The 27,231-nt window shown below is 37.7% G+C and overlaps 1 protein-coding gene across 9 annotated transcripts in view; it reads right to left on the bottom strand.

Annotated features, from left to right (window-relative positions):
* Positions 1-27,231, bottom strand: part of fryb (furry homolog b (Drosophila)) — a 48,971-nt gene that overhangs the window by 15,238 nt on the left and 6,502 nt on the right. For 8 of the 9 annotated variants that reach the window (XM_081615680.1, XM_081615673.1, XM_081615676.1 and 5 more), the window contains exons 2-38: positions 22,192-22,385; positions 21,287-21,340; positions 21,002-21,141; positions 20,267-20,357; positions 19,018-19,097; positions 18,840-18,920; positions 17,132-17,300; positions 16,726-16,818; positions 16,426-16,524; positions 14,963-15,064; positions 13,675-13,778; positions 13,381-13,489; positions 12,353-12,439; positions 11,791-11,962; positions 11,572-11,704; positions 11,381-11,488; positions 11,149-11,275; positions 9,788-9,901; positions 9,396-9,560; positions 9,038-9,124; positions 8,696-8,952; positions 8,430-8,619; positions 7,755-7,879; positions 6,832-6,889; positions 6,456-6,547; positions 5,871-6,043; positions 5,599-5,759; positions 5,411-5,521; positions 5,169-5,323; positions 4,895-4,994; positions 4,626-4,797; positions 3,014-3,264; positions 2,787-2,933; positions 1,996-2,164; positions 1,818-1,908; positions 1,613-1,686; positions 552-702 (exon numbers count right to left, since the gene is read on the bottom strand). In XM_081615680.1, coding sequence (XP_081471806.1) covers positions 552-702; positions 1,613-1,686; positions 1,818-1,908; positions 1,996-2,164; positions 2,787-2,933; positions 3,014-3,264; positions 4,626-4,797; positions 4,895-4,994; positions 5,169-5,323; positions 5,411-5,521; positions 5,599-5,759; positions 5,871-6,043; positions 6,456-6,547; positions 6,832-6,889; positions 7,755-7,879; positions 8,430-8,619; positions 8,696-8,952; positions 9,038-9,124; positions 9,396-9,560; positions 9,788-9,901; positions 11,149-11,275; positions 11,381-11,488; positions 11,572-11,704; positions 11,791-11,962; positions 12,353-12,439; positions 13,381-13,489; positions 13,675-13,778; positions 14,963-15,064; positions 16,426-16,524; positions 16,726-16,818; positions 17,132-17,300; positions 18,840-18,920; positions 19,018-19,097; positions 20,267-20,357; positions 21,002-21,141; positions 21,287-21,340; positions 22,192-22,385 — 4,786 coding nt within the window. The remainder of the gene's footprint in view (positions 1-551; positions 703-1,612; positions 1,687-1,817; positions 1,909-1,995; positions 2,165-2,786; positions 2,934-3,013; positions 3,265-4,625; positions 4,798-4,894; positions 4,995-5,168; positions 5,324-5,410; positions 5,522-5,598; positions 5,760-5,870; positions 6,044-6,455; positions 6,548-6,831; positions 6,890-7,754; positions 7,880-8,429; positions 8,620-8,695; positions 8,953-9,037; positions 9,125-9,395; positions 9,561-9,787; positions 9,902-11,148; positions 11,276-11,380; positions 11,489-11,571; positions 11,705-11,790; positions 11,963-12,352; positions 12,440-13,380; positions 13,490-13,674; positions 13,779-14,962; positions 15,065-16,425; positions 16,525-16,725; positions 16,819-17,131; positions 17,301-18,839; positions 18,921-19,017; positions 19,098-20,266; positions 20,358-21,001; positions 21,142-21,286; positions 21,341-22,191; positions 22,386-27,231) is intronic. The other variant, XM_081615674.1, reaches the window with a different exon arrangement.

Below are 27,231 nucleotides of genomic sequence, written 5' to 3'. Positions count from 1 at the left end.
AGGTTAAACAAGGAAGTAACTTTAGCCAGGTGCATTTGTTACTCAGTGAAAACTAATTAAGTCTGATGGTCAAAACTGATTGTAAGCATGATTCATGCTGGAACTTGTTAAGCTTCTCTTTGAACAGGAAACAATTAAACAGGAAAACCTGGTAAGAAGCAAAAGTGAAGCTTATGATTCTCAAGTTTCTCGAAGTTAAACAGTCCCGTCTGTTGCACTGTGTTGTAATAAAAGGTTTAGGCAAGTGGGAAACAAAACATGGCAAATCCTCCTAAATAATAACTATATAAACAACATCTGGTTTATCTGGTTTCTGCCTAATGCTTCTAGTGTGTTGAGTGAGTGGTGGACAGGAGTAGAGGTGAAGGAAGGCTATGCTTCTGTTATTGCTCCCATCAGCTATATAAGTACAAACAATTGCTGAACACGGAAAATGCCGACTAGAAAACATTTTTACACCACTGCTTTGGAGCCTCCTTTAGTGCTGCACATCTAGTGCATACCCATTTTTTTGTGCCACTGGTTTGAGATTCCAATCAACATGTGCATACCTATGCAGAGGTCCTCTGGGAGTAATGGTTTCTGGAAGGTAGTCTACCAGAGGGGCCCAGCAGCCCCCGTTAACAGGCATGGGTAAGGGCTGAGGCCGGTTGGTCTCCAAAACACCAAGAAGCCATCCAGCGTATGGTGGCAGAGGGTCATCTACAAAAAGAAAATATCAAAAATAAAATCAAGGACACTTCATCCTTCTGCACTTGGACTATTGAGAATCATTCATTTTTACAGTGTTATAGTCCTGCAAGAGCTACTACTGCTAAGGGATGTTCATAGATGGCATTATATTTAGAGACAATGTTTTTGTACTTTTTTTAAAAGTAAGTATAAGAAAGAATCCCAGCCAACGATTAGATAAAAAACAAAAAACATTATTAATGCATTATAAATCAACTATATGTTATTTTAACTGCAGCTGGAACCGGTTTCCAGGCAACCACCAGAGGCAAAACCTATAAGCTCAGTAGTTTTCTAAAATATAATTGCTTGGAAGATGCTGTTAAACCAGATTATCTGATGTATACTTTTCATGTAAGCTATTGTAAATAAGAACCAAAAGGTTGGAAGGTGATTAGATGATTTTAGGCTTGACAGGTCCTGATTGGTTATCAATTATCTTTGTATGTAAGCAGTGAATGCACCACATTGACCGCTAATAAACATTGGATAGCTATATAAAACCCAATGTAATATGGTAATGTCATTATATTTCTTTGATTAAAAATCTGAATGGAGGTCATTCAAAACAAACACATAAAGATATTAACCGAGATGAGCCTTATTTTAGAAACAAAATATTTGCCAAACATAGCAAAAGACAAAGAACTCTGAAAATGTGAGGGGAATTCCCAACAGCTATTTTTGACTCACCCTGGAGAGTTTTACCAGAATAGTAACAACTTGCTTAAAGCTTTAGAGTGGTGTATATTTTAGACTAAAAGGAGAAATATTCCGGATTCTTTAACATTCTTTCCACATGACCTCCTGCTTTTGTAAGACCAGACACAACCTAGATTCTGGACTTTTTACACTGACATGCTGTCATAAGGTAACTCACTCTTTTCATCCTCATAGGAACCTCCAGAGCTGTTGCTGTAGCGGGACTCCAGCCTGTTGTGAGCCCTCGCCCTCCTGAATGTAGGACATTAAAGATGGAAATCAGTCTCAAAGTTTCTACATTTTCCTGTCATTTGTGGGGTTTTTTTCTATTTGTAGTAAGATTAGAGACGCTTTGACTCTCAGTATAGGGAAATGTAACTAACCGCTCTCCATTCTCTCTGACCAGCTTATTTTCATCTGTGTCCGGTAGGTTCTCCTGACCGGCCACCACAGTGTTGCTGCTGGATGTGGTGCCTGCAAATAAAGAATAGATTTCAGATCTACAGACTTTCTGTCACAATAACACAGACAAAATCCCCCCCAAAACAACCATCTGTTCACCTGTCTGTGAAGTCGAGGCTTTGCTGCTGGCAGCGAAGCGATAGAAGGGAGGATTGTCACAGTGCAAAACTACAGGATTGACTGGATCAGTCTGCTGCAGCTCAAACAGAAGCTCTTCCATAGTCTGGATGGTGTTGTTTCGACACAAGTAGATCACAACTTTTTTAATCTGAAACACAATAAGAATTGGAAAGATTGCTGAATTTGTTAGCTCAGTTTCGAGACTGAAATTTCCAGAGTTGTCAGTCCCTTACATAGAGAGGGAAGGAGAGAAATTAATGGCATAAAAAATGAATAGAAAAATAGACTAACAAGTAAAAGAACAGAGAGAAATAGGAAAAAGAAAGGCAGAAAGAGAGAAAGAAAGAAGGCATTAAAAGAAAGGAAGAAAGAAAAAAGAGAGGAAAAAGAAAAGGCATAAAAAGAATTAAGAACTTGAAGGACAGAGAAAGATGTGAAAGAAGAAACAAGAGAAATGATACAGAGAATGATACTTTGGGGGGGGAGAAATGAAGGACAGAAGTGAGAAAACAAGGAAGAAAGAAAAGAATGAAAGACATAAGGGAGAAAGAAACACTGGGAACAAAGAAGTAGATGCAGGGCGGGAATAAATAGAAGACTATAATTACATTTATTTTTTAATACCTTATTTTCTTCTTCCATATTTATTCAGACCAAATAAATATGAAAACAAAATTCCATATATCTCCATACTTTTCCAAGCTGGATAGGAGTCCATTCAAAAGGTTTCTTCAAGAAACTCATATAGTAGGATTTTATATTTTACTTACATACGGCAACAATGTGGTGTCGCTGCTGACGCCACACAGACTGATAAGGAACTGCAGAGTGATTCGCAGGTTGTTGCTCCACCTCTCGTTGGACACCAGAGCATTCCAGGCATTCTCGATCTCAGGTCCAGGAACTTCATCTCCATACTGATCACGTAAACACCAAAGATGTGTCTAATTCTGTTGATGAATTGTAAATGTTTGTGCAAAACAAAGAACCCTCATACCTTAGCGGTCATGAACATGAGGTTGTTGAGTACCAAGGACGTCGCCTGCAAGGACCCCCATCCGTTCCCTCTCAGACTGGGGGTCATGCCCTGCGTCTGACTGCGGGTTTCTTCCTCAGGCGTGCAGGGGCTTGAAGCTGGAGGCAGGAGCCCCGTATCCACCAGCTCAATGTTACTAAGCCAGGGCAGCAGGTAGGACAGCATGATCTGTCTGCCATTAGGATGTGTAGTGGGGAAACGTTGGCTCACCTCTGCATGACAAAAACATTATGTCAGAGAATATAATCAGAGTTTCTGCGAGTTTCAGTTAGTGAAGATTGTGTTAAAAATACTCTATTCTTTGATAAAAAGGCTAAACAGCTGCGTGAACTGAAGGGCTGACAAGACAAAATCATAAACTTTTGATGTTAAACCTGGACATAATTAATAATGATCCATTTCAAAATGTTAAATGAATTTTAAGTCCGGATATCAAACCCCAAGAATCTTGAAACATTAAGAACTGAATAATATCCTGTACAAGCAACTAAATAAAATATAGATGGATGATGACGTGCTTTCTGGGGACAGACAGAAAATGACCAAAAAAGTCATTTAAAAAAAGAATATGTTGAATAGTTATGGCAGGTTATGAATCAATTGTATTCTTGGCTCCAAATTAGGGAACAACCCAAAGCTGAGGGAGGAAATGCATGGCTCCTTGGGGAGTCAACAGCCAGACCATCAAGAAGACCACAGATGTTATTTGTCAGCATTGGTTTTCATAGATAATTTTTTTTTTTACTATAAATTTTTGTCTTTTGTCAAAAAAAAAGTCCTCTGATGTCCCTATGCTTAAATAAGCTTAAATAAAAAAGCAGTTGTTCTCTGCATAGTTGCATCTCTGCATAGGGTTTTGCCTTGACTGTCTTGAATGCTTCTGCGCACAAAATGTCCCCGAGAGGGACAATAAAGAATTGACTTGTCTGTTGCCGGTCTGTTAGGTCTCTAAGGTCCTGCTCTCTGATTATATTTCTGCTGACTCCCTTTTTCTCACTGGAAGAATAAAACTGGGGCTGGACACTTCATAAATATTTATGACTAGGGTGGACATTCTGCTAAGCAATGATGTCATTGCAAGTGAAACATTCTCAGCTGCTTTTTGCTAACTTTTTGTCTTGGCATTTTTCGGTTTTGGATATTGAAATTAATTTCATCCTTGTGAGCTACAAGTAAAAAATGAAAATAGATTCATTTTAAGAGCTAAAACAAAGTTAAGAGCCGTCTCAGACATCTTCCATACAGTATGTTGGAAGTTAGACACAAATAATCACAGATTGAAAAATAAACTCCATGTCAAGGACACTTTGGCGCTGCTGTTTTGTTATCCACTGCTGCTGCTGAAACATTATAGCACAGCAGGACATAAAGGGATGAGGATAAAAGTTTCAGTTTACACCTGGACCAGTACTTAGGCTGTAGCTTTTATTTAAAAAATTCTTTTACAACATAAACATGCTTTTTCGTGAACATTTGACTAATTTCCTGCATTATATGATCTCAACCCTTGTTAAGATTAATTTGTATTGTTGCACTTTGTGACTATTGTGCATATTAACAATGAAAGACTTACCTGAAAACAGAGGAAGTGTGAGTTCGGGATACATGCTGGCTAGCTGGATGGAGAGCTGAGACAGGTTGACGCTGTAGAGCGGAGGTAGTGGGCCGTGTGTCCCATACAAAATATTACCCGGCTTTTGCTCCACCATCCTCTTAGAGTATGCACACAGTCGGGTCTCCAGCACCTGCACGCATCATTTAGCCTTTACTGTCAAGTTTCGGCTTTCACCATTTCCTTTTTACCTATTTATATGAACACTAATAAAACCCACTCGTCCTTACCTGCATGAGCTGCATGGAGATTTCATATATCTCCCTGTTGCTGTCTGAGGCCTTAAACAGCACAAGATTGAGCAAAGTCACCAGGTCAAATGGATAATTCCTGTTAAAATGACAAGACACTATTACCAGATGGATAATCACTGTAAGCTACAAAAATAAATAGAGCAACATATAATTTGACAGTTTAAAGAAAACAGGTTTAATAACTTCTCGAAACATTTTGTTTGATGTTGATACGAGCAACGAAGGTCATATCTAATGAACGATTACTGACCTATTGCCGCAGACTGTGGCGATGGCCTTAAAGCAGCCAGAGGCCAGTTGGTGAGATCCTGTGAAGCAGCGATCCACAGCCCAGTTGAACAGATTAATTTGGTCTGGGTTCAGCTCTAAAAGAAGTATGACTACTTCACACCCGAGACGATGCACCTTAAGGGAAACAGAATTTTATTAATTAAGGTATATCTATAGAAAACAGCACAGAGACTTTATATCAAAGCCAGCAGAATAGTTTACCCGCAGGTCATGACAGGCCAGGATGTTGTCCAGCCATTTGTAGAGATATCCATCAGTGGACAGACCCACATTGTCAAAAACTGGACCACAACACAAAACTGCAGACATGGCCTGGAAGATAAAAGCAAAGCTGCTGCTTATTTTTCTGAAATTAGTCTGGAAAAGAGCAAAAACTCAGGATTGTTTACCTTGAGGGCACAGTACTGATAGCGAGTGATCTGGTGATTGCGATCACTGTAGCGATCGAGGGGAGTAAACATAACACTGAAGGGTCCGGCCCACTGGCTGAAGAGGATGAAGAGGTGGTGTCTTAGCGACTGCTGAGGGAAGAGGAAGCGCCTGTGGTGGACTGCGCAGGTGAGAGAGCGTTAGAAGTATAGACCGTAGGCTGCTGTAAGATCATTAAAATCCACACTTTTACTGAAAGAGAGAACCATTGGGAGGCAAAACAATGACTTACCTGGAATACACTGGATAAGATTAGCCACCATCCCACTGAAATGAGCTCTGATGTCTTTAAGGACATCCAGCTCTTTCTCATTCTCAGCTTCCAGAAGCATCCGGGTTAGATCCACATACTCAAGGAACAAAGCTCCTAGTGCCAAGGAATCTCGCTCCAGAGCTCCATTGGTGCTTTAGACAAAGAAAAAGAAAGAGAAAGCAGATCGTAGAAATAGAGACAATTAAAAGAAGGGTGTGTCAGAATATGAAAGCCTAAATAAAAAGGGCAAGCAACGATTAAATAATAATAACAAAAAATTGAAGTGTTAACTCACGCTTTAAAAAAATCTTTTGCTGGATTTGTGGCTGCAAGTCTTACAAATTTCTTAATTTCTCATTATTGGTTTTTAGTTTATTTCTTCATGCCAATCTCTCATCCCAAATAGGCCAGATGAGTTGTCTGAATGACTAATAGTTATGGTGTAATACAAATTTTAAGTTGTTTGTCTAACACTTTAAATTATAATAACATGCATAAAGCTTTGCATTGTGCTTTTTAAGGCAGAGTAACTACATTTCTCAGGAGCTGAAATGTGCGTGGTACCTGTCACTGATGACTCCTGCACTGGCCAACAGCTCAAAGATCCTCAGTAGCTGCAGCCTGAGGAGATCCCTCCTCTCTCTGCGTTTCTTGTTCTGAAAGGAGGAAAAGCTGGTGTCAGTTTACTGCTGCTGTAAAAAAAGGTGCCACACTGCGTAATCGGCATAAACATTCATTATCTGCTGCCATATTGTAAGTGGAATGAATGCTTCTCCATTCTCTGGCAGATTACTGAGCTTTTTAACAACAGAACAAGCTTTATTTTTTACTCCATTGTTTAGCAGAATTACATTTTTGCAGTGTTTCTTCAGAAACTGCTTATTAGTAATAATATTAATCTTTTTTAATGTTTTGGAGTGCGTCTTAGAGACTGTGTTACCTCTGGTCTACGTTCCAGTGCTTCTTTCATCAGTGGATGGAGTTCTTCAACCAGTTCCCTGTAAATCAGATGTAACAAAAACTGAATACCACAAAACAATGACAGGTGAATCTGTCTGGGTAGAATTTTATCTCTTTATCACATAAGTACCTTTTTTAAAACTAGATTGTCTTTTTATAGTTAGGCATCTCCCTTTTGCAATGAGCTGCCTCCACTTTGCAAAAAAAAGAAATCGTTCAAGCTAAGAATTCCTCTTCCACATCAGTGACGCTTTTTTTTCTTCCATTTGGATCACAGAAGTATGCAACTTATTTAAGCTATGACAGCAATGTGGAGACAGATGGGAGTAAGTAATGGATGCAGACAGGATAGTAACTGGTAATCGAGTTTGTCTCACGTCCGTGTTAAGGTCAGAACAGCCTTATCACTAACATGAGACTAATATTTCACTGGAATCTACAGTGCATTTGAAAGTATTTATACCTCTTGATTTTTTCAACATTTTGCCCTGCAGCACCCACAAACTTTAAGATATTGAGATTTTATGAGACAAATTGCCACCAAATAGTGCAGAAATTGTGAAGTGGAAGGAACATGAGACATGCTGTTCACAATCAGTTACAAAAGAAATCTGCAAGGTGTGGCATGTATTTAGGCCATGTAACAGCATTTTTTTTAAAGTTCAAGAGGAGTGTTTCCTTTTGCAACACACTATTGTAAATCCATGTGTTCTCTATGCTCCTAGCTTAAGCTAAATTTCAGCCCACAAAGCAACAGTTAACAAACAAAACACACACTTTATGCAAATCACAGATTTCTGATCACACAGAAACAATTTCAAGTCCATAATCAGAGCCTAGCGTTTAAGATACAAGGTCTGCTTAGTTGAAGGTGTGGATGCGTGCTTGTTTGTGTTCAAATACCTGAAGACTAGAGCGTTTGTGCATCCGAACCCCAACACCAGAGATTCTGTGATCTCCAGGCTCTCAGCTCTCATCAGTGGGACAAGCTGTTTTAACAGCCAGGCGACAGAGGGAGTTCCTATGACCTGCAACACAAATACACACATTTATCACTCAGCAGCAGTAGTAATAGGTTCCAGGATTTTTTTATGATGAAAATATCAAATTACAAATACTTTTTTGTTGATAGCACTATATCTTTTCGTATAACTTAAATGGAAAATAAAAAGAACTCAAAAATAACATTTTTTATGGATTGTATAAAAAAGTTTTCAGTAAAAAGTTAATATGGAAAAAAAGGATAAATCTTATTGGTTTCCCTATTGTGCTCTGTTGACATCAAATAGTTTAAAATAATTTACAAAGTCTGCCGCAAAAATCAAAGCTTACATGACTGCAATGAATAATTTCTACCAGGAGGAAAGATTCAATAAAACCAAACAGGTATCAGTACCACATGGACCTAAATGACTATTATAGAAGCATATAATTATTATTTCATCAAAATACTGAACTACAAAGAGAAATATGTTCATATTCCATGGTTATGGTTTGTTATTTGGCACAAAACAGAGCTTTGGTACCAAACAGAGGTACAATTGGCTATGGGAATCATTAGAAACACATATTTCACACCTTGTTGTCATAAGTAACACTTCCATCAGGGGTGGTGGCGGTGATCTCAGGTGTGGAAGCCCTCAGGTGGCCAGGTGACATGATGCTAGGTTTGGCTACACCCAGACACAGGATCAAATAATTACGCCACAGTGAAATGTAGCTGTCACTGGAGCCTGCCGTGTTGGTCTTCTTCGCATTAACTGGGCTGCTGCAGAAAAAGAGAGGGAGTTATTCAGATTCCACTAAGCATTCTTTGCTGCTCATGATTTGGAGTGGAATCATACTTAGGGTCAACCAGAGGCAAAAGCAGCTGCAGGCGTGTGAAAACGTAGGGCCATGCGTATCCCAGTGCGGTAGAGCAGTGCTTGGGCAGGTGCTCCTGTCGCAGGAATATGTGCAGGCAGAGCACCCATGGGTCCTTCACACATTGTGCGAAGATCCAGACGTAGCTGGGACTCTTCACGTCGTATGAACTGCTCACCAGCCGAGCCGACCACTCTACAAGCCACTGTAGGTCAACGTGGTGACTGAGCGGTAACGACTGAGGCAGAGGAAAAATGATCAGTTTCAATAATGTAAGACTCGGTTGTGCTGGATCTAGTGTAGTAACTTTAATCAACACTCACTGAGTCAGAGTGAGCCACGTGAACAAAGCTGTTCATTACAGCGGGGCTCAGCTGGTCCAAGACCTCTATCATGGGTTTGTCATCATCCTGTAGCGGGCGGCATTCAGATAATCAGCTCTTTATATAACACCATCACACCAACAAAGAAGTCACTGCAGGATGACTAATAAAATCTTGTAAATTATGTGCTTCTATGCATTTTTTTCTTTATAATAGCCATTTTCTAACAAATTCTTAATATATTACTATACAAAGACTGGTCTTTAAATGTATATCATTTTCACATTTAAACCAATATCGAATGCTAACTGAAGCGTCAGCTTTTGCTGCCTGAAGAGTCAAGCTGTTTGTGCTTTACCTCTGCATGTCCCAGAGCAGTAAACAGGCAGCGTATTTCTCTTAACACACCGACAGCTAGCTTTCTCGTGCTGATCTGACACGAGCAGAGGAGCAGCAGCGCCAGTCCCTCCACCGCATGGAGCACTGAGCAATGAGGGCTGCGCTCTGGAAGCCTGGGGCTGGTCTGAAGGAAGGAACAGACAAAAAGAGAACAGGTTCAGACACTGACTAATTTTGCATTACCAGTACAACTGTAACCAGAGATCAATGAAACTAATCATTTCTTTTGTTCCTGAGACCACAGAGTCACGTTTTAGGATATCACACGTGCAGAAAACAAGTTCCACTTAATCTAGTTGCGTTTTTAAGAAATTAAACACCAACAACCAGCTGGCTTTCATTGCTCCTTACATCAGTTCCCCCTCGCATCTTCCCCTGGAGCTGCAGAGCGAGCCTCCACTGTGTGAGCAGCTGCAGGAGGAGCTTGACAGATGCATCCTGAAGACCCTGATGGGTGTCTTGGACCTAACAAGCACAAAGGATATTTGTAGACGCACCACAAATTTGGAACAAACTTCCAGAAAACTGTAAAACAGCTGAAACACTGGGTGCCTTTAAATCTCAACTTAAAACCCACCTGTTTAGAGTTGCTTATGGCTAAATTAGGGTTAGAGTGTGGGTTTTGATGTTTTTACCTTTTTTTTTTTATGTAAAGAAGTTTTAAAGGTTTGAGTCCTTGTCAAATGGCAGTTTGACTAAAGTCCTAAAGAAGGAAAGGCTTGTAGAGCCTCTTATTTTCGAGGAGACCCCATAAGGTAAATTATTGGATAATGTTTTTATCTTTTTTTTTATCTATTTAATGTTTTTATCTTTACTTTCTAATTTCTTTTTATTTCTCAATGTCACTTGCAGTTTTTATTTTACTTATGTAAAGCACTTTGAAATGCCTTGTTGCTGAAATGTGCTATACAAATAAAATTTGATTGATTGATTGATTGATAGACACCGACATATAGTATTTATTCTAAACATATGTAATGTATTTATTAATTACAAGACAATTTTGCTTGGTACTGGTTGTTAAATTTTTGTCTCATTTGAGCTCCTGTTACAGAGTTGCAGCTGGTATGTAAATACTGCCTAATGCCTTTTTTTGAGCAGGTTTTGAACAATCAGCAGGGAGATTGTCTTCTTTTTTAATGATTTATGTTTTATTATATTTATATTTACTTATTATTATTATTATTATTATTATTATATTTTTATTTACTTATTATTATTATTATTATTATTATTATTATTATTATTATTATTCTCTCTTTCCATCAACATATCCAATTGTGTTACTGTTTTGTAAAGCTCTTTAGTGCAGTTTTAATCTGTTTTTAACAGCCATATAAATAAATTTGACATTGACAATAATCTTACATAATATGTATGACAGGAAACACAAAGTATCTGATTTCTAATTAGAAGTTCCTCAACCTCCTTAACTTGAAAAAGTTAAAAGAATAAAACTATTTCAGTTAGATTAACTGTAAAGGAATTACTCAGGATGCCAAAAGATTTAGTCAAAGAAATGTCTTAAAATGTGTTTTATACATAAACTAAAAGTTGAAAAGAGAAAAACACTTTGTTATCTGGGTGCAAATAAATGCAGCAGGCACTGTACATAATAAAAAGGCTATTTCTATCATACACAAACTAAGTTTATGCTAAGTTTTAAGTTGCATATGGTGGCTTTGCATAGTTTTAGTTAAGAGATGCTGTACCTCACGTAAAAGGAAATGTGTGTAACCAAACAGAACGTCTTCCCTCCAGTCTGAGAAATCAAGTAAGAGGCTCTGCAGGGAGTTTTGAGAAATGAGTCGAAGTTCATCGTCCATGTGCACTGTAAGTCTGAGGCAAAGGAGAAGAACAACAGTTTTTATGTGTCCTTAATGAGTTATTTTAAAATGTTTAAAGCATTTTCAGTCAGTTTTACAAAATCAGTCTGAAAGTTACCGTGAAAGTAAGTCAATAAGCTCTGGTTTGGACATGCTGTCAGGAAGGATACGGGGAATGGCCGCCACACACGTCCGAAACAGGTCGATTTTAGGCTTCCTCTCTCCGCTAAACAAGAAGATATTAGGAACCAATAACTCTTTTTGATAAAAGCTTGATTATTCGGAGAAGTCTAGGGCTTAGATGCATACGTGATCATATCCTCTGGTTCTTTGTTGAGCATCTGGACGCTGGTGAGCATCATGCAACGACCAACCTCTTTGTCCAAGTGTCTGAGGATGTTGTCCAGAGCTTTCCGCACTTGGGAGTAGTACAGCGACATCCCTGCAGCGAGCAGACGGAGACGAATCGCAGTGTTGGTAATAACATTCCCATTACAGCAGAGTAAAAGCTTGCTGATAGACTCAGACCTATTAGCTTGGCCTCCTCCTCAGTTAGTGTTTTGCTGAGATATGTCTTCTTCTTCTTTAAAGAGTTTCCAGAGGGCAGAGTTGCTCCAGTGTTTGGCATTGGGGGCTCTCCGTCCTTCTGCTGAAGAGCATCTGCTATCACCAGGAATGCGCGCAGACCAATGTTCATACGCTGAAAGAAAAACCATTTGTAGTCTTTAAATTGCAGGGTGGACAACAGCAGTTGGAAGCTAATTGTAAAGAGTGTAACAACAGCAATAGAGAATTACTATACTACTTAACTGAAGTTGTAAATATGGTTGATTAATGTAAAACCTGCTGCAGAGCATTGTGACGTTCAAAGCAAAAGGATAGACCGCATCTAAAAGAAACTAACTTCAAGCTTTTCCTACAGCTGCACAAGTAAATTGTCGTTAGCCAGGTACAAAAAAATTCAGGGCTCCAACAGAGAACATATTGTTCTCAACCTAACTAGAATAACAGCTGGAATGCCAGAGATACACTGTTGCACTGTTGCGTAGTAGAGTTCAAATGTCTGAACACTTGTGTCTGCTCTCCTTACCTCTGGGTTCAGACTGAAGGCTTTGGCAGGTTTCCCAACACTCAAAAGGTCAAAAATGATCTCCTTCATGGCAAAATCCAGTCTCTCCTACAAGAAGGAAAAACATGCTGCTCTTATTTGCCATTTTTATTGGTGAGCTTCTGACAGCTGATCCACATTAAGCGCAAACACTTAAAATTAACCATTTCAGAGTCGTGAAAGCTGATGATGAGGCTACACACAATGGTTAAACATGTCCTGCTGCCTCACCTGCAATAACAAAGAAAACCCAGTTTCCTAATATTTTGCAGCCCGACTGTTAAAAATAGAGCAACTCTGTCTGATACTGACATTAGTTTGATTATCTGAAACGTGAGTGTGATTACAAAAACATGTAAAAAGGGACGTGGCCTTTCAAAGAGAGTAACACATGAAGATAGAAACTGGGAGTATTTATTCTCTAGCTTTTATGTCCTTCATACACTGGTTAAAACCATATTTAATGTTATTTATCAATAACACTGTATTTAGAGCAATGCAGAGTAAAAATTCATAGAAGTCAAAATCATTAAAGAGATAAATGGAGAAAAAGGCAAACTTTTTTTAAATGTTGTTTCTGGTTTTATTTGTGCCTCCAATTGTTTAAACATTGCTCCTTAAAAAATAAAATGTAGGGTTTCTAAAAGTTGTCTTAAACTTTCTGTAACCTTCTTGATTTCAATCTAAAACCTAAAGAAATTATGAAAATAATTACTTCTTCAATTAACAACTAATAACATTCAATACAGGAGTGTAGTCTTTAGTGAAAAGTGTATTGTAAAAACATGTTAGTATTTATAGAGCAAACATAAAAAGAATACTGTTAGTCCAATAAAGTTTTCACAAAACAGACTGTTTACTGTATAATGAGCTATTTTCAGAGACTGTAGCTTGAATTTTTTAAACATTTTTCAAACTAAACATGCAGAGAAATACAAGAATTTGTCAATTTTTTAAGATAAATGCATTTTGCAAAATGCACTACAAAAAGTTACCTATTCAATACACACCTGAGCAATAAACTGGATAATCTTGACAAAGATATTGAGGGGCATGTCTCTGGGCACAACACTACGACTCCCTTTAGGAAACAATGTGGAGGTGATGGACGTCAGACGGCTAAAAGAGACAGGCAGAGAAATATTAGTAAGAACAATTTGTTTTGTCTCGTCTTTACAGAATCCAGAAACCAAAACAGTTGAAAAATAAAGGAGTCAAATCACATTAATAACATAAAAGAAGAATGCAGATGAGACAATAGATTTACAGTTATGCTGAGGATTGTAACTACATACAACTGTTACCTCTGGGTTGCAGTGTTGCTCTCACACTTTATCCGGATCATGTAGACCCACAGCAAGCGGTAGAGTGACTCTAGAGCCACACGTGCCATCTTGGGATCTCTGTTCTATATTAACAAGCAGAAAAACACAAAAACATCTTTCATTGTGTCGATGATTTTACATCTCTTTTTATTTACACTTTCTAAATGGATCCTAAAAAGAAATCCTGCAGCACTTATTTTTTTCTGTACACGAAAGTGATAACTGTTAGTCATGACGTTTTACAGGCTTTTGTTGTGACGGTTTTTTTAATCATTTGCATATCAGTCTACCGCGGTTTGCTTGAGGCAACAGACACTGATTTTACAGATAAAGGAGGTGGCGCTATTGTGGCATTTAGGTGTGTTAAGTGTACATACTGTCTTTCTTTCAAAGGCAGAAACGTGGCATGCAGTCGTTACACTGTAAGTTAACATGCTATTGATCACAAAACAAAGAAAAACTAGATTTAGAGGCTTGTAAAAGTAACCTCCTCATATTTTGTCTTATTGCAGTCACACATTTTACTCCATCAAGTCTGATAAACTGCTCTGTTGCTGCAAAAGCAAGACAATGCAGCATCCCTATTTGTTTCCACAATAGGGATGGCGTCTTCATTTTGATGCCGAAACAATGTTTTGTATGTAGGCCAAAAAGTTTAATTTCAGTCTCATTTGATCAGAACAAAGCTGTCAACTACATAGTTTGTGACAAATGGAAAAAGTACATTTATTGACATCTTTTTTCTGTTCACTCTTTTACAAATGACAAATTTGTCACCATGGTGACAGATTCTTCCAAATGAACAGGGGATTCCTCAATAATCCTCTCCCTGTAAATAGGGTGAGTGACGTCAGCCCACCGTCTCTCGTTGAAATGCATAAAACTCAAAATAGCAGCTAGCAAGCAAGAGCTTCTTCCAAAATGTTGTCATGTTTCAGTTTCCTAACTTCAAGCAACAAACAGCACATAGAAAAATCTGACTGAAGCTGTTTCATCAAAAGGTAGAAGTACAACAAATTTGCTTCAATACCTGAAACAGGCTTTTTTTTTTTTCAGGGAGTACAGAGTTGAAATGACAGGATACAAAAAACCGAACAACAGAATTTAAGTTTAACAAATCAGAACTACTTTGTGTTGATCTATCAATAAAATACATGAAGGTTTATGGCTGTGATGTGTCAAAATGTGGAAAAATTAAAGGTGTGTGAATACTTTTGCAAGTCAGTGCAATAGAAGCTGCATTTGCATGATGCTGCAGAAAACTGACCTTGAGGTTTGAGAGGCAGTTGTTTAGGAAAATGTGCCATCGGCTGAGAAAGAACTGCTTCTGACTGACACACAGCAGGCACGTCACCAAAGGATAGAGAGCCTGATATGGGGAGAGACGTTACATCACAGATCATTAATGTAGAAGAGGAATCACGACAAAAAAAAAAGATCTAATTTCACATGTTCTATTAAAGCAGCAATAACACTAACATCAACAACAACAATCATGAACTTGCTGTTTAGTTTAAGTTATTACTGAATGCAGACTGCATAGACATAATTTCTGTCTTACAAATGATCCCTGTTAGTCCAGATAAAACCTCCTTTTGAATGGTTTTGTAAATGTTACCTTTAAAATCCATCATATACCTGACACTGCTCATCACTGAAGGCATTTGTTTTCCAAATCTCTAACTCATTTCAATGCCTCTTCTCATTCTTAGCTTCTCAAGAATGTAAAACCCAAAACAATTAGAGAAATGCTCTACATTGCTGCCATGTTTGTCATGCCTGTCCATTCTGCTATCTGTCATTGCAGGTTATTGTTAGTGGGCATGAATGCACAGTAATGCTCATTCGGAAATACATGAAAAAAAAAGTATTGTTTGAAAAGGGGTGTGTAAAAGCTTGACTGCATAAGTTGGCTACGGTATGTAGAGAATTTGTAGAAATAAGCGTGCGTACCAACGGAGTGGCATTTCTGTATCCCAGACAAAATGGGTGTCTGCTGCAGCAGAACAACGAACCCAGGTAGATAACTAAAATAGCAGTTATCAGCAGCATGCAACAACAATACAACACAGCAGCTCTGTGACGTTGCTTGTTAGCAGTTACGCCAGTCAAATAACCGTGGGATATAATCCGATGGTTGGAAAAAAAATATAACAAAAAACTCACTCCGATTTAAACACGTCAAATGCTTTTCACCATCAGTAAGATGTTTAAAAATGAATCGAGAAAAAGCACAAAATGTGTAAGGAGCTTTAATGGTTGCATTAATAGATGCAAATAACAGGAAGCCAAGTTGTTTGTCAGATATTCATGTTTTATTTTACTACAAACTACATATGACGAAGACAGCAAATAGGATGTTATTTAACATCCTTAAAGTAAAATCAGAATTAGCTAAAACTAGCAGCAGATAAGTTAAATTTCTGACCAGTGTATGTCGACTGAAATGGTTTATTGTTTTCTTTATGTTTTTGGAAATGTGCTGCTACATCTATTGTGCTGCTTCCAACAGCTAGCTACGTGATGTGGTTTAATGATTCCAAACCGGCTTTAAAAGTTAGCTTTCCCTGCATCACTCTGCCCTTCTTTAATCTCTCAACCCACTCCTCATTGAGCGATGAAAGTCCACATGTTGGAGAGCTACCATAAGTGCTCTAAGTAACTGTTGGTAATAGAGAAGAGATGAAATGAGATGAGCAGTATTGAAACAGAATACGGTCAGAAACCTACCAGAGAGTGCTTCTTCCTAGAGGAGAGGTCCAGAGTGGTATCGTATAAACTCTCTACAAAATTTCGTAAGCAGGGAACATTCACCTCATTCTTCACAGTCTGGGAGAAAAACAATGATGCAGAGTTTTCTTTAGAAAAAAAGACAACAACTTTTCCTCATACCTATAACTTCATTACCACAGAATCCTATTTTCTTTGATATTAACACAAAAGATGCAAAACTGCAAGATTTAGTAAGAAAAGCTCTTTAGCAGAATGTGACATTATGTGTAGCTGAACTGCTAAGCAGAATGCACTTACAGCAGCAACAGGTACAAGTATTTCCACAAAGAGTCCAGCTAATGAGTGCTTGATGTCTTTATCCTTCACTTCCAGGAAATACTGTGCACACTCCTGCCGACATCCCGAGGCAAGAAACAGCATCAGTGATCGAAACACATGTTCATGCAAGGTCATCAATTCAAATCTCAGCTCCATTATGATTGGAGAAAACATACAACTCAATTGCCATAAAAGACAAACCAAACCAGACACCTAAGTGCTGATTACTGCGGTCAGCTGGAAGCTTAACACAGCTTCCAGATGCCAGCAGATGCTAAGTAAGATTACATCTGTCAGTAAACACACAGATTGTTATTGTTGCTTTTCTGATTTTTATTGTATGTAAATAACAACAAAGTTAGCAAATGGTTTTTGTGAAACCTACCTGCATGAACTGAAAAGAGGCCTCAAAGTCCTCCACTGGGTACATTTTGATGCGGAAAAATTTGAGTCCCATGATGAGGCTGATTGTGGACTGAAGGACATACGTGCTTTGCTCCTTTTGTCTCAGCTCTTTGAGCTCAGAGATGAACTTCTTCCTCACTGCTGGGAACCTGGCAGAGGGAATAGTGACCAGATGTGAATAACTGCTGTAGCCTCTGGTGTTTTAGCAAACTGTGCTATTTCTACATTTCCCCCAAGTGAGGTTACAGTTCCTGGAATTATTACTGAAAACAAGCAAAACCTCTTTACATATTAATATTTCTGTGCACACGACACACACTTACAAGTTATTTTTTTATGCTCGGTCGGAGCTCAGTGTGTGTGTTTGTGTATTTACACATGATCCTGACGCATTTAACCAACAGCACTCTGCTGGCCTAAATTTAGAAAGGAATCTGGAGGGGTGATGTAGAGGGAAAAGAACATGTGCTTTCCTCACATACTCTGAGATGTTTCAACACTGTTGGGAAGAACCTACACATAGGCATCGGCTGCTTTCTAGTATCAAAGGTTTTAAATAGCCACAGGTCCGACAATATAAAAGTTTAACGTCAAGGGTGATTTGTTAAGAAAGCCCAAAAATGATGCAGTCACCAGTGTTTTTCTTTTTCTGCATGAAGCAAAGCGTAATGAACATGCAGTTGGTAAGCCCTCGTCCACCCTCGATGCTGTGCTTTCTTATAAACTGACTGAAAGAGGACTACTACAGTTTTTCTTTGCTTACAAGACAGACAAATGTAGATAAGTATATTTTTGACAGAGAAAATTTGATAGTTAATTGACAGGAAATGAACTATCAAATGAGAGAAGGGGAAGACATGCGGCCAGGATTTGAACCTGCGATGGCCGCGTCGAGGACTAAGGCCTCCATATGTGGGTTGTGCTTAACCCCTGCGCTACCACAGCACACTTATATATTTATTTTATTATCAGTGAGAATATTGTTCCAAGTTAAAAATCCAACAACAATACTATACCTGCCTGCTGATCATGACTATAAAACATTTACTTATGGATCTGTTCACCCAACTTTCAATTGAAATGAGATTTCAACTTTGGACGCTTATTAAAGTATAACATTATCACTCAAACAGAAGAGATTCTTTGTTTGCTCAACTAGATTTCTGAGTGTTGACTTAAACTGATGATAGTGCTAAAGAGTGTGTGCTTTGTGTCTGGTGGCAGTCATTGAGCTGCTTTGTCAACCCACACTAAATGATAATAACCTCAGGCAAAATGGACTCTCTCATTACAGACGTTACAGAGTTAGAGGGTCATCATCTAGAGTGTCGTTATTATCCATGTGTGTATAAACACACACACACACACCCCCACACGCACGCACACACACACATACGCACGCATGCACGCACGCACGCACACACACACACACGCACACACGCACACACGCGCACACACAAACACACACGCACACACGCACACACACACGCACGCAAACAGAACACAGTAAATGGCTGTCAATTTTAGCGCTTGTGCTAAAGTGTGTAAGACAGCATTTGTCACTACTGAAAATGGGGTTAGCTTGAGGTCATGTTGCTACTGTAATTACAAAGTCCACACTGACACATAAGGCAATGGCTTAACATGACGGATTATTGGACTATAATCAAAAAAGTGAAATCCGGTACCTTGACTGAGCAACAACTCCCACTACTTCTGCATAAAGGTCAGCCACTATGTGCATGTTGCCAGTGTTGGGCCCAAGATACCTAAAAAGCAACCACAATTGGGATTATTAGTGCAAATCATGTTTGATGACAACACAGATGCAGTAAAAGCCAAGGTTTTCGTATTAAGTCTACTCACCCTTCTTTGTATTTGAAGTGCTTGAAAGCCAAATTGACGACTTCTTGGATAAGTCCATCCAAAAGAGGATGGAGAGGGATCTGAATAAACATACATGTATTATTGAATTTCAAATCAAGATGCTAAGATGCTGGAAAACAAAATATTTAGAAAAACAATATATTAACACAATAAGAAAAATGTAAAATTAAAAAAAGTAAATTCAGTAAAAACATTTTATTTTATTTATTTAACGCTTATTTCACCAGGTTAGATTCTCATTTTCAACAACAATCCATTTTATTATGTTGCATTAAAATCACAAGATAAAGACAAAATATATCAGATTAAAATGTGATGCAAACAAGTAACATTATTCAATAAATAATGCTTGCCAAATGCTAGTTTAAGCAAATTAATCTTTAGTCCAAATAACATAAGAGTCATTGGTTTTCTAAGGTTAGGAAAAGTGACCAATTGTTCATTAGATGTAACATGCATATTTTAATATGATTGGAATGTTTGAAACACAAAGAAATAGTTGTGAAACAACTTCGACACTCTGTTAGATTTTCAGTTCTTTAACAGGAAAATTGACATAATTACACCAAAAGATAACCTTGTTTAAAAATTTACTTTGTTTACTCTCTTCTGAACTGTAAAGACCTAGACTTTCACTACTAGCTACTGTACGTCCCATTGTGATATTTTAGGAATCTAGACACTTCCTTTATCATCTTACAGCCTGTTAAGAATTGTTTTGAATGTCGTCCACATATAGTCTATTTTCATTTATTAAAAGTTGATTTCAAATTATTTGGAGATCCTTTACTAGGATTATGAATTACTACGATCTTTTCGCTTTTTCTGCCGTTTTGTAATGTTAACTCCCAGTTTAAGAAGCACTCAGAATTATATGTTTCAGGTTTAAACAGGACAAACTTGCTTCAAAATGCTGACTAAGGACGTTCTCATCATGTGCACTTAATGTGCACAAGCAGTTGGTTTTCCCATCACCAACTACTTATTTAAACAACATTTTAAAGTTATATCTTCAGGTTTATTATTTAATATTATTTTGGGGATTTCTTGGAATTGTCAAAAGTCATATCCATGTGTCAAAAATGCTGGAAAAAAAATCAAAATTTTCCCCATGAGAAAACAGCATAGAATCTGTTTTAGATTCTATGCTGCATTATAAACGACATCAGAGTTAGGAAGACATCCAGTAAGGTCTCAGTAGTTAGTTAAACTCTAAAATGAGCCTCACCTGTTTTAAGACTTCAATGAGCACTAGAGAAAAGATGAAGTCTATTGCCAGGTCCCTCCGCTCCAGTAAGTAGTCCTTCTGTTGTTCATCACTAAGGGACACACAGTCAGAGAAACAATGATTAGTTGTCACATCTGTTTTTTTTTACAGTATGATTCCTGCAAGAGGGTCCATTTAAATGCTTCTGCTGTTTCTATTCTTACACCTCTATTAACATAAAAGCACTTATGATGTTTCCATTTGGTTGTTCACACTACATTCTAGAAGAACTAATTAATAGCAGCAGCCTTCTGGTTTGTAGTTTAATGTGAAGTTAACATTCTCCTTATTTCAGATTCCGGAAGGAGGAAGAAGTCTCAAAATTAAAACATTTTTGTCATTAAACTGAGGTCAAAAAGGGTATATAAATCTTGACATGTTATACAGGAAATCCACTTTGCCTTATAGTGAAAATTAGACCAAACAAAAAGTAACTGATGTGATGCAGGTACATCTAAATGAATTATGTTATGGGAAATCCTATCTGTGTAATGTGACAATAAGTCTATTTGTACATTGTTTTCAAACAATAGGGAACATTGTCGCCTAATGTTCTAAAAGTAATGCCCATACACAGAAAAAGCATTTAGAAATACTTTTGCTAAAAATATTACCCATACACTTCCCAGTTTTGGTGAATGATCGAAGCAAGTAGAAACATTAAACTGACAGCTTTTGATGTTTTTACTTTCTCACTTTTTGGACTTTGTGTTGGCTCTGGGTCTGTATTCGTGGGACTCATCTTCAAGGCCGTTCTGCCTCTTGTACCAATCAAACAAAGTCTTCAGGATGGAGGGGAGGCAGTACTCCGCCAGAGAGCTCATGGTGCTGATCAGCTGCACAGAAGGAGGTCAGAAAAGCAGGTGGAATATAGACTCACTCTTTTTGTGAATTGATATATTACAATAAATGACTAAAGTATCAACATATATGGCAGCACATAAGGGAAGGACTGTTGAAATCTATATGAGGAAGACGCACCTGGTCAAACTGTGGGTCTTCTCCTCTCTGCAGGGATTTGTTAAGTGGCTTCTCCTAGAAATAAGTAGGAACCAAGGAAACGGTAATGAGCAAAGAGTCGAGGACAAATTACTTAATTTGTTTTTACATGGAATTGCAAATGTAAAGCTAAGTTATGGAAAAAAAATAACACAACTTTGAAATTATTAGGCAAAGTCTGGATAATTGTCTGTTGAGTGTCTAAAACAGCTTTTCAGCTTTGACTACTATGGTAGCACAAAATTAATAATTAGTGACCCCTCTCTTTAAGTTGCAGATGGAATTAACTCTTTGGTTTACGTCTGTCAGTATAAATGAACATTTAACGCAAGAGTCAATAAATACGTCATTAAGACGAAAAAAATATATATATGTCGCACCTGACTATAAATCACAAAACTCTGGGAAATATAGCCAGAAAATAGGATACATTAAAGACATGTTTTCATTGTATCACTCTTCCAGATCACTTGGGTCTTCTGCTTCAAAACTACTTTTACGGTATGTAAATGTATAAAGAGGAAGTTTCTGTGGTATTTGCATCGTATACAAATTAGCTCACCTATATTCCTAAATAAATGTTTACATGATTGATTAAATTCTTCCCCCCTTTTTATATTCAGTCCATCCTGGAATATTTCATCAGAAAGACTGAAAATTCTGTTCAACTTCCCCAAGTTAGATTGTGTTTTATAAGAGTCAGGATGCTAAAGATTTTAGGATGCAGGTCATGAAAAATATTAGTCAACAAAGATCTTCCTAAAAGTTGATTTAGATAATACAGTCAAATGGCCCAAATGCATATTTATTGATTCTGTAACCTGAGCGAAAAGGGAGAAAAAGTAGAAGCAAACCTGTATGGGAAAAATCAATCTAAACTCACTCACCAGCGGCTCCGCCATGATGATGCGAATCTTGCGTTCGGAGAGCAAGGTGAAGTTTGCAAACAAGCTTTTAAGGACAAACTCGCCCGGCTTGCTCTCAGGGTCTACGTTAACGGGCGCCATGACGACTGGACCCTTCCTCTCTCCCAACGGTCCACTGGCTGGCGGGATTGGTGGCTTCAGTCCCACTGGAGAAGCTGAGGAAACAAATAAAATAATTATAACATATTTTTACCATATACTTACTTCCAACTGGGCTATATTTTGTTGCCTTGCAAAAGTAAAAACAGCTGTTCTTTAAAGGGCTCGAAGGTATTTTGTAAAATATTGGTGAACAAAGAACAGAATGAAGACCAAGGAAGACAGGAAAACAGTTTTGAAGAAGTACAAAGCAGCATGAGGTTCTAACACAATTCCTCACATTTTGAACATCTCATCACTGTTCATGATCAAATAATAGGAAGGACATGGAAAAACTGCCAACCCAGCAGGACATGGCTGTCTAACGAAACTGACAGGCTGAGCAAGGAAACATTAATCAAGGTACAAAGAACTGACAAGTGGATGAGCTGCAGCGATCCGTGGTTGAGGTTGCACAATGTCTTCTGTTGGCATGATAATTATTTGTTGTCTACTCCACAAATCTAATATTTATAGAAGCTAAGAAATCAATATCATGAAAAACCTGTGAGAGGCTGAGAAAATTTTCAGACTTGTTTGGAGTCTGAAAATTTAGAGTTTAGAGTTGTTCTTCCAACAGAACAAAACCTCTAAACATGAACTCAAAGTTACAACAGAATTGCCCAATCAAAGAATCCAATTTTGTGCGGCAAAGCTTGAAATTTGATGTTCAAAAATGTAATTAATCAAATCTGACTAAGCGTAAGTTGTTTTTGTAAGAAAATTGGAAACACAAATGCATGTTAGGCCTTCAGGTTATTTGAAAATCACCCAAAAGTACTATTGTTTTAAATATTGACAATATCAGTAACATCAGATCATAATTTTCCTCACTGTTAGGTACCTCAATCGGTGTCAGGTGTGAGCATCAACTTTTGTGAGACTCCATCCAATAGGCTGAACATATATATAAGACAACACGTGGTCACGGGTACTGCAAAGGTGATAAATATGCAATTTATTATTTTAGCGAATAATAAATTGCGTAAAATTTATTATTACAAATAAAAATGTTCAGATTTTTAAAATGTGTATCCTTTATTGTCCAATTCAGAATAATGTCACATATTGTCGGTCGCTTACATAAAATGTGTTTAAAATACTATGAATTTTGTGATCAGAATAAGACAAGAGTAGGAATACAAGCTGGTTTGGACTGTCTCAATATAAGATGTTGAATATATTTTTTGCTGGTCTTTAAAACACTGGCCTCAAATGTTTGAGCTTAATCTGTCATTTGATCAAACTTTTCCTACTATGTGAAAATCTGCTCTATCTAAGAATACATTTTGTCGTCCAAGTTTAACAGTGAAACACGTTAGCGTGGACAGATGGAGAAAAAAAAGACACACATCACTTTAAGCTGAAGTTCATTCCCACTCATGATTACATCACTGTTAAGCCTGGACACCATTAGCTTTTAAGAGAAGAGAAAATAAACGGACAGAAAAAAGTCAGAACTATTAGAGAAAAATGTACGAAAAAGAGGTATGTTCTGAGATTACATTGAAAAGAGTATCAACATTCCTTACACCATGAAGAGGATTTATGCTCATGTTGAGCTCCTGATGATTTATCATATGTCAAGAAGGCCTGGGCCGCCACTACACATACAATATCAGATAACAACAATGTCAGGTCTTAATTGACCTTCCATGACCATGTGACCTGACTCAGTGGAGAGGTGAAAACTAACTCCCTGAGCGCACAGCCACCTTGTCCTCATACAACCATCCGTTTGGATGAAACCTGAGCACTCACAGGATGCACACACGTGTACATATGAATGCACGACCATGCAAGCTTACCAAGGCCTTTGATGAAGCTGATGACACTAGCTCTACTCCATTTGGTTGGGACTTCCATGTTGTAAATGACAAAAGGCACAGGTACAGAGTAGGAAAAGGGACAAAGTTGTAAGATGGAGGAGCAACTGGACTTTACTGAAAGTAAAAGTCAGCTTCCATAATTTTATAAATGTAATTTCTTGCAAGACGGTATTTATCTTTACTACCCAAATAATCTACCACACTTGAAATCACAGACATCATGTTAATGTCTGTTTTTAATTATTGGTCGGTTTAACCAAAGCTGAAAATGTGGAGCTCCATCTTTGACCAAATTGAGCAAAAAGATGTCACAAAAACTGGATTGATAGGTCTATCCCGAATTTACTCCAAATGATATTCCAGACTGGAAAAAGCCATAGCCAGATTGACACTTCCCACGTGAATGTTGCTTGACGCCTCAGATCTCAAAGAGTCCCAGTCTCAGAAGAGACGATGGCATCAAGGTATCCTTTTAAAACATAAAATAAAAAAATAAAAAAATTGCAAGTGCAAATTAATTTTGTTGACAGGTGTCTCTACAAACAGGGATTGAGAATATTTCCAAATGCTTGGTAAGATCAGAGGCTGTCCAGGGCCTCTTGCCTGTCAGTTATATGAGTCCACAGTCAAATTGTCAGTTCCTACTTTAGCTTCTGTTCGGCCTCCAACCTGCCACCTCGTCTCTGAACAGTAGCTCCTGTGACTTTTGAATCCTTGAATCCTATTGGAATGAAGAAGCGAAATGAAGCAATTCTCTAAAAGTGGCTGTCTTCAAGTTGTCTGGAGCAGTTAAGCAGAATCTTATCCTTGTGAAGGTCCGACCAGAAGAGTTGGGTTGGAATTTCAACACTGTTCAGAGAGAGAGCCAAGAGGAGGAGGGAGGCACTATATATAGACGGTTGGTGGTCACTCTCTTACATACCCACCACTCCCACTGACCCCTACTCATACACAAGTGCACACTCACAAAAACACACATAAAGAAATAAACACAGATGTGGAAATTGGCGGAAGTCAAACAACTTAACATGGCTTAACTTCAAAGTAAATTGCACTTATCTCATTTAGCAAAAAACAGGTCGACTCCAAGCAAATTAATCCATTAGGGCTTCCAAATTATATAACTGTAAGGTGTCTGCCAATGTGAACTTAACTGTGTGTACTGTACAGGAGTGTGTCAGAAAAAGCAAGGGGAGAGAAGATTAGAAAAGAACATAAACATGTCTCTAACAGACAGACAAGCACAGGGATTTGCATGATTCAGCATTTCAAGAGATGATTCAACACAAAAACAGCAGCAGTATTTACAGCACCGTTTAAGAGTGCATATTAAATATCACAAATAAAGTTTACGCAACTGGTTCCAATCATGCTTTAATTCAGCAAAAATGCTTAAATATTTGTCATTCCATATGCTGCCATTTATCATATTTATTTTTTAAATCTTGCCTTTATCACTGTTACTGTCACCTACCACTAAAACAGCAACTTTACTGTACTTCGTTCAGCCTTCTTATCTGTTAAGTCTCACTTTCACTCTCTGTCTCCCAGCCTGAATGAAACCCCAGAAATGTTTAAAAATATAGTAAAAAGTTGTTTCTATAAAAATATCTTCTTACATGATTAAAATTCCTTTGACTTAACCATAAATGCCTCTCTTACCTGGAAACATGGTTACAGGGCTAATTTTGAGTTCCCTTCCCTCAGCAACATCCAGAATAAAGATTGTTTTTTGCTTCCACAACCTTGTGGAAATATTTTATCTAAATGATAAAATAGTTAGTTTGTTTCTGACTGGATGACTGCTTGGTGAGACCCTAAAAGTACATGTATAAAAACAACAAAGAAAATACAATTTAATCAGTTTACTAATTTTGTGAAGACTAATGCACAGTGTACCTGGATGATGCCTCACTTGCTATATCCATGGATAAGATGTTAATCTGGGTGTTTAAAAGGCTCCCAAAATGTTTCTTGATCTACGAAAATGATTGATCCTGTGCATGTTTTTGCAAATTTCTGTCAGTTTCTAGGTAACAGCTAGAGATGAGTCATGTCTAACAGCAGAGAGAATAACAACAAGCACAATTTAACTGCCCTTGACAAGACCCAACAGAGCCTAACCTGGCTGCTGCTGGAGAAGAAAGCTGACAAACAGTGATTGCAGGCAACAAAGTCTGGCAATCTTGCAAGTTGTGTTGTGTTACTGAATGATGAATTAAATAATAGACAGTCAGCAATGTACTTGAAATACATTTGGAAAGCAGAACTCCTACATGAAATGTACATTTGTCCTGGTAAGGAACAATTACTTACATTGGTGAAATGAAAGACTGGAAGCTAATAAAAGCTAGCTTGTTAAATCTGAAATTTTTCAGTTACGTAGTCTATCTGATGTTTTGGGATGAGCCCAGTGGCATGAGATCTGACAAGTTCAACTTGATGAAGTCAGCTATTTGTCTTCGATTTTGGCTGATAATATTCAATACTTCCAGCATTTTCAGCCTTCAAGGTGTTTTTATTATTATTCTGTTGACTTTCGAGTTTGGTCCAAAAGCTAAAACTACTTATAACTTTAATGTACAAATATATCTCACGCCAAACAGAATGATTTCTTTTAAAATATTCTGTCTGCATCTCTTACTTCAGCATGGACCTTAAAATACATTTAAAAGAAACATCAGCAATAAATTAAAATGTTCAAACAACTTCCCCATCATCAGTGCAAATAGGTTCAAAGATTTGACTTTTTTCCTACATTTATAATATATCTTAACTAAGAGCTCTCACTACTATTAATCTATTGAAGCATCTGCTACAAGGATGTATATTAATGCCATTTTGTTTAGTTTAGTAGGAATCTGAAGGGACATTTGTTGTAATACAAAAATGAACAAGATCTTTTAAGTCCTTCCTTTTCTGTTACAGAGTACAACTTTTATCTTTTATGTGAGAGAAAAACAAATTAAAATAGATTAAATATTCAAAACCCAGAAAAACAAAACAAAGATTGCTATTGCTGATCACATCATCT

This window comes from Poecilia reticulata, chromosome 14 (assembly GCF_904066995.2).
Source record: "Poecilia reticulata chromosome 14, P_reticulata-male-v2, whole genome shotgun sequence".
Lineage (NCBI taxonomy): Eukaryota > Metazoa > Chordata > Actinopteri > Cyprinodontiformes > Poeciliidae > Poecilia > Poecilia reticulata.
The sequence above is the reverse complement of the archived record's forward strand: the minus strand, read 5'-3'. Positions and strand labels throughout refer to the sequence as shown.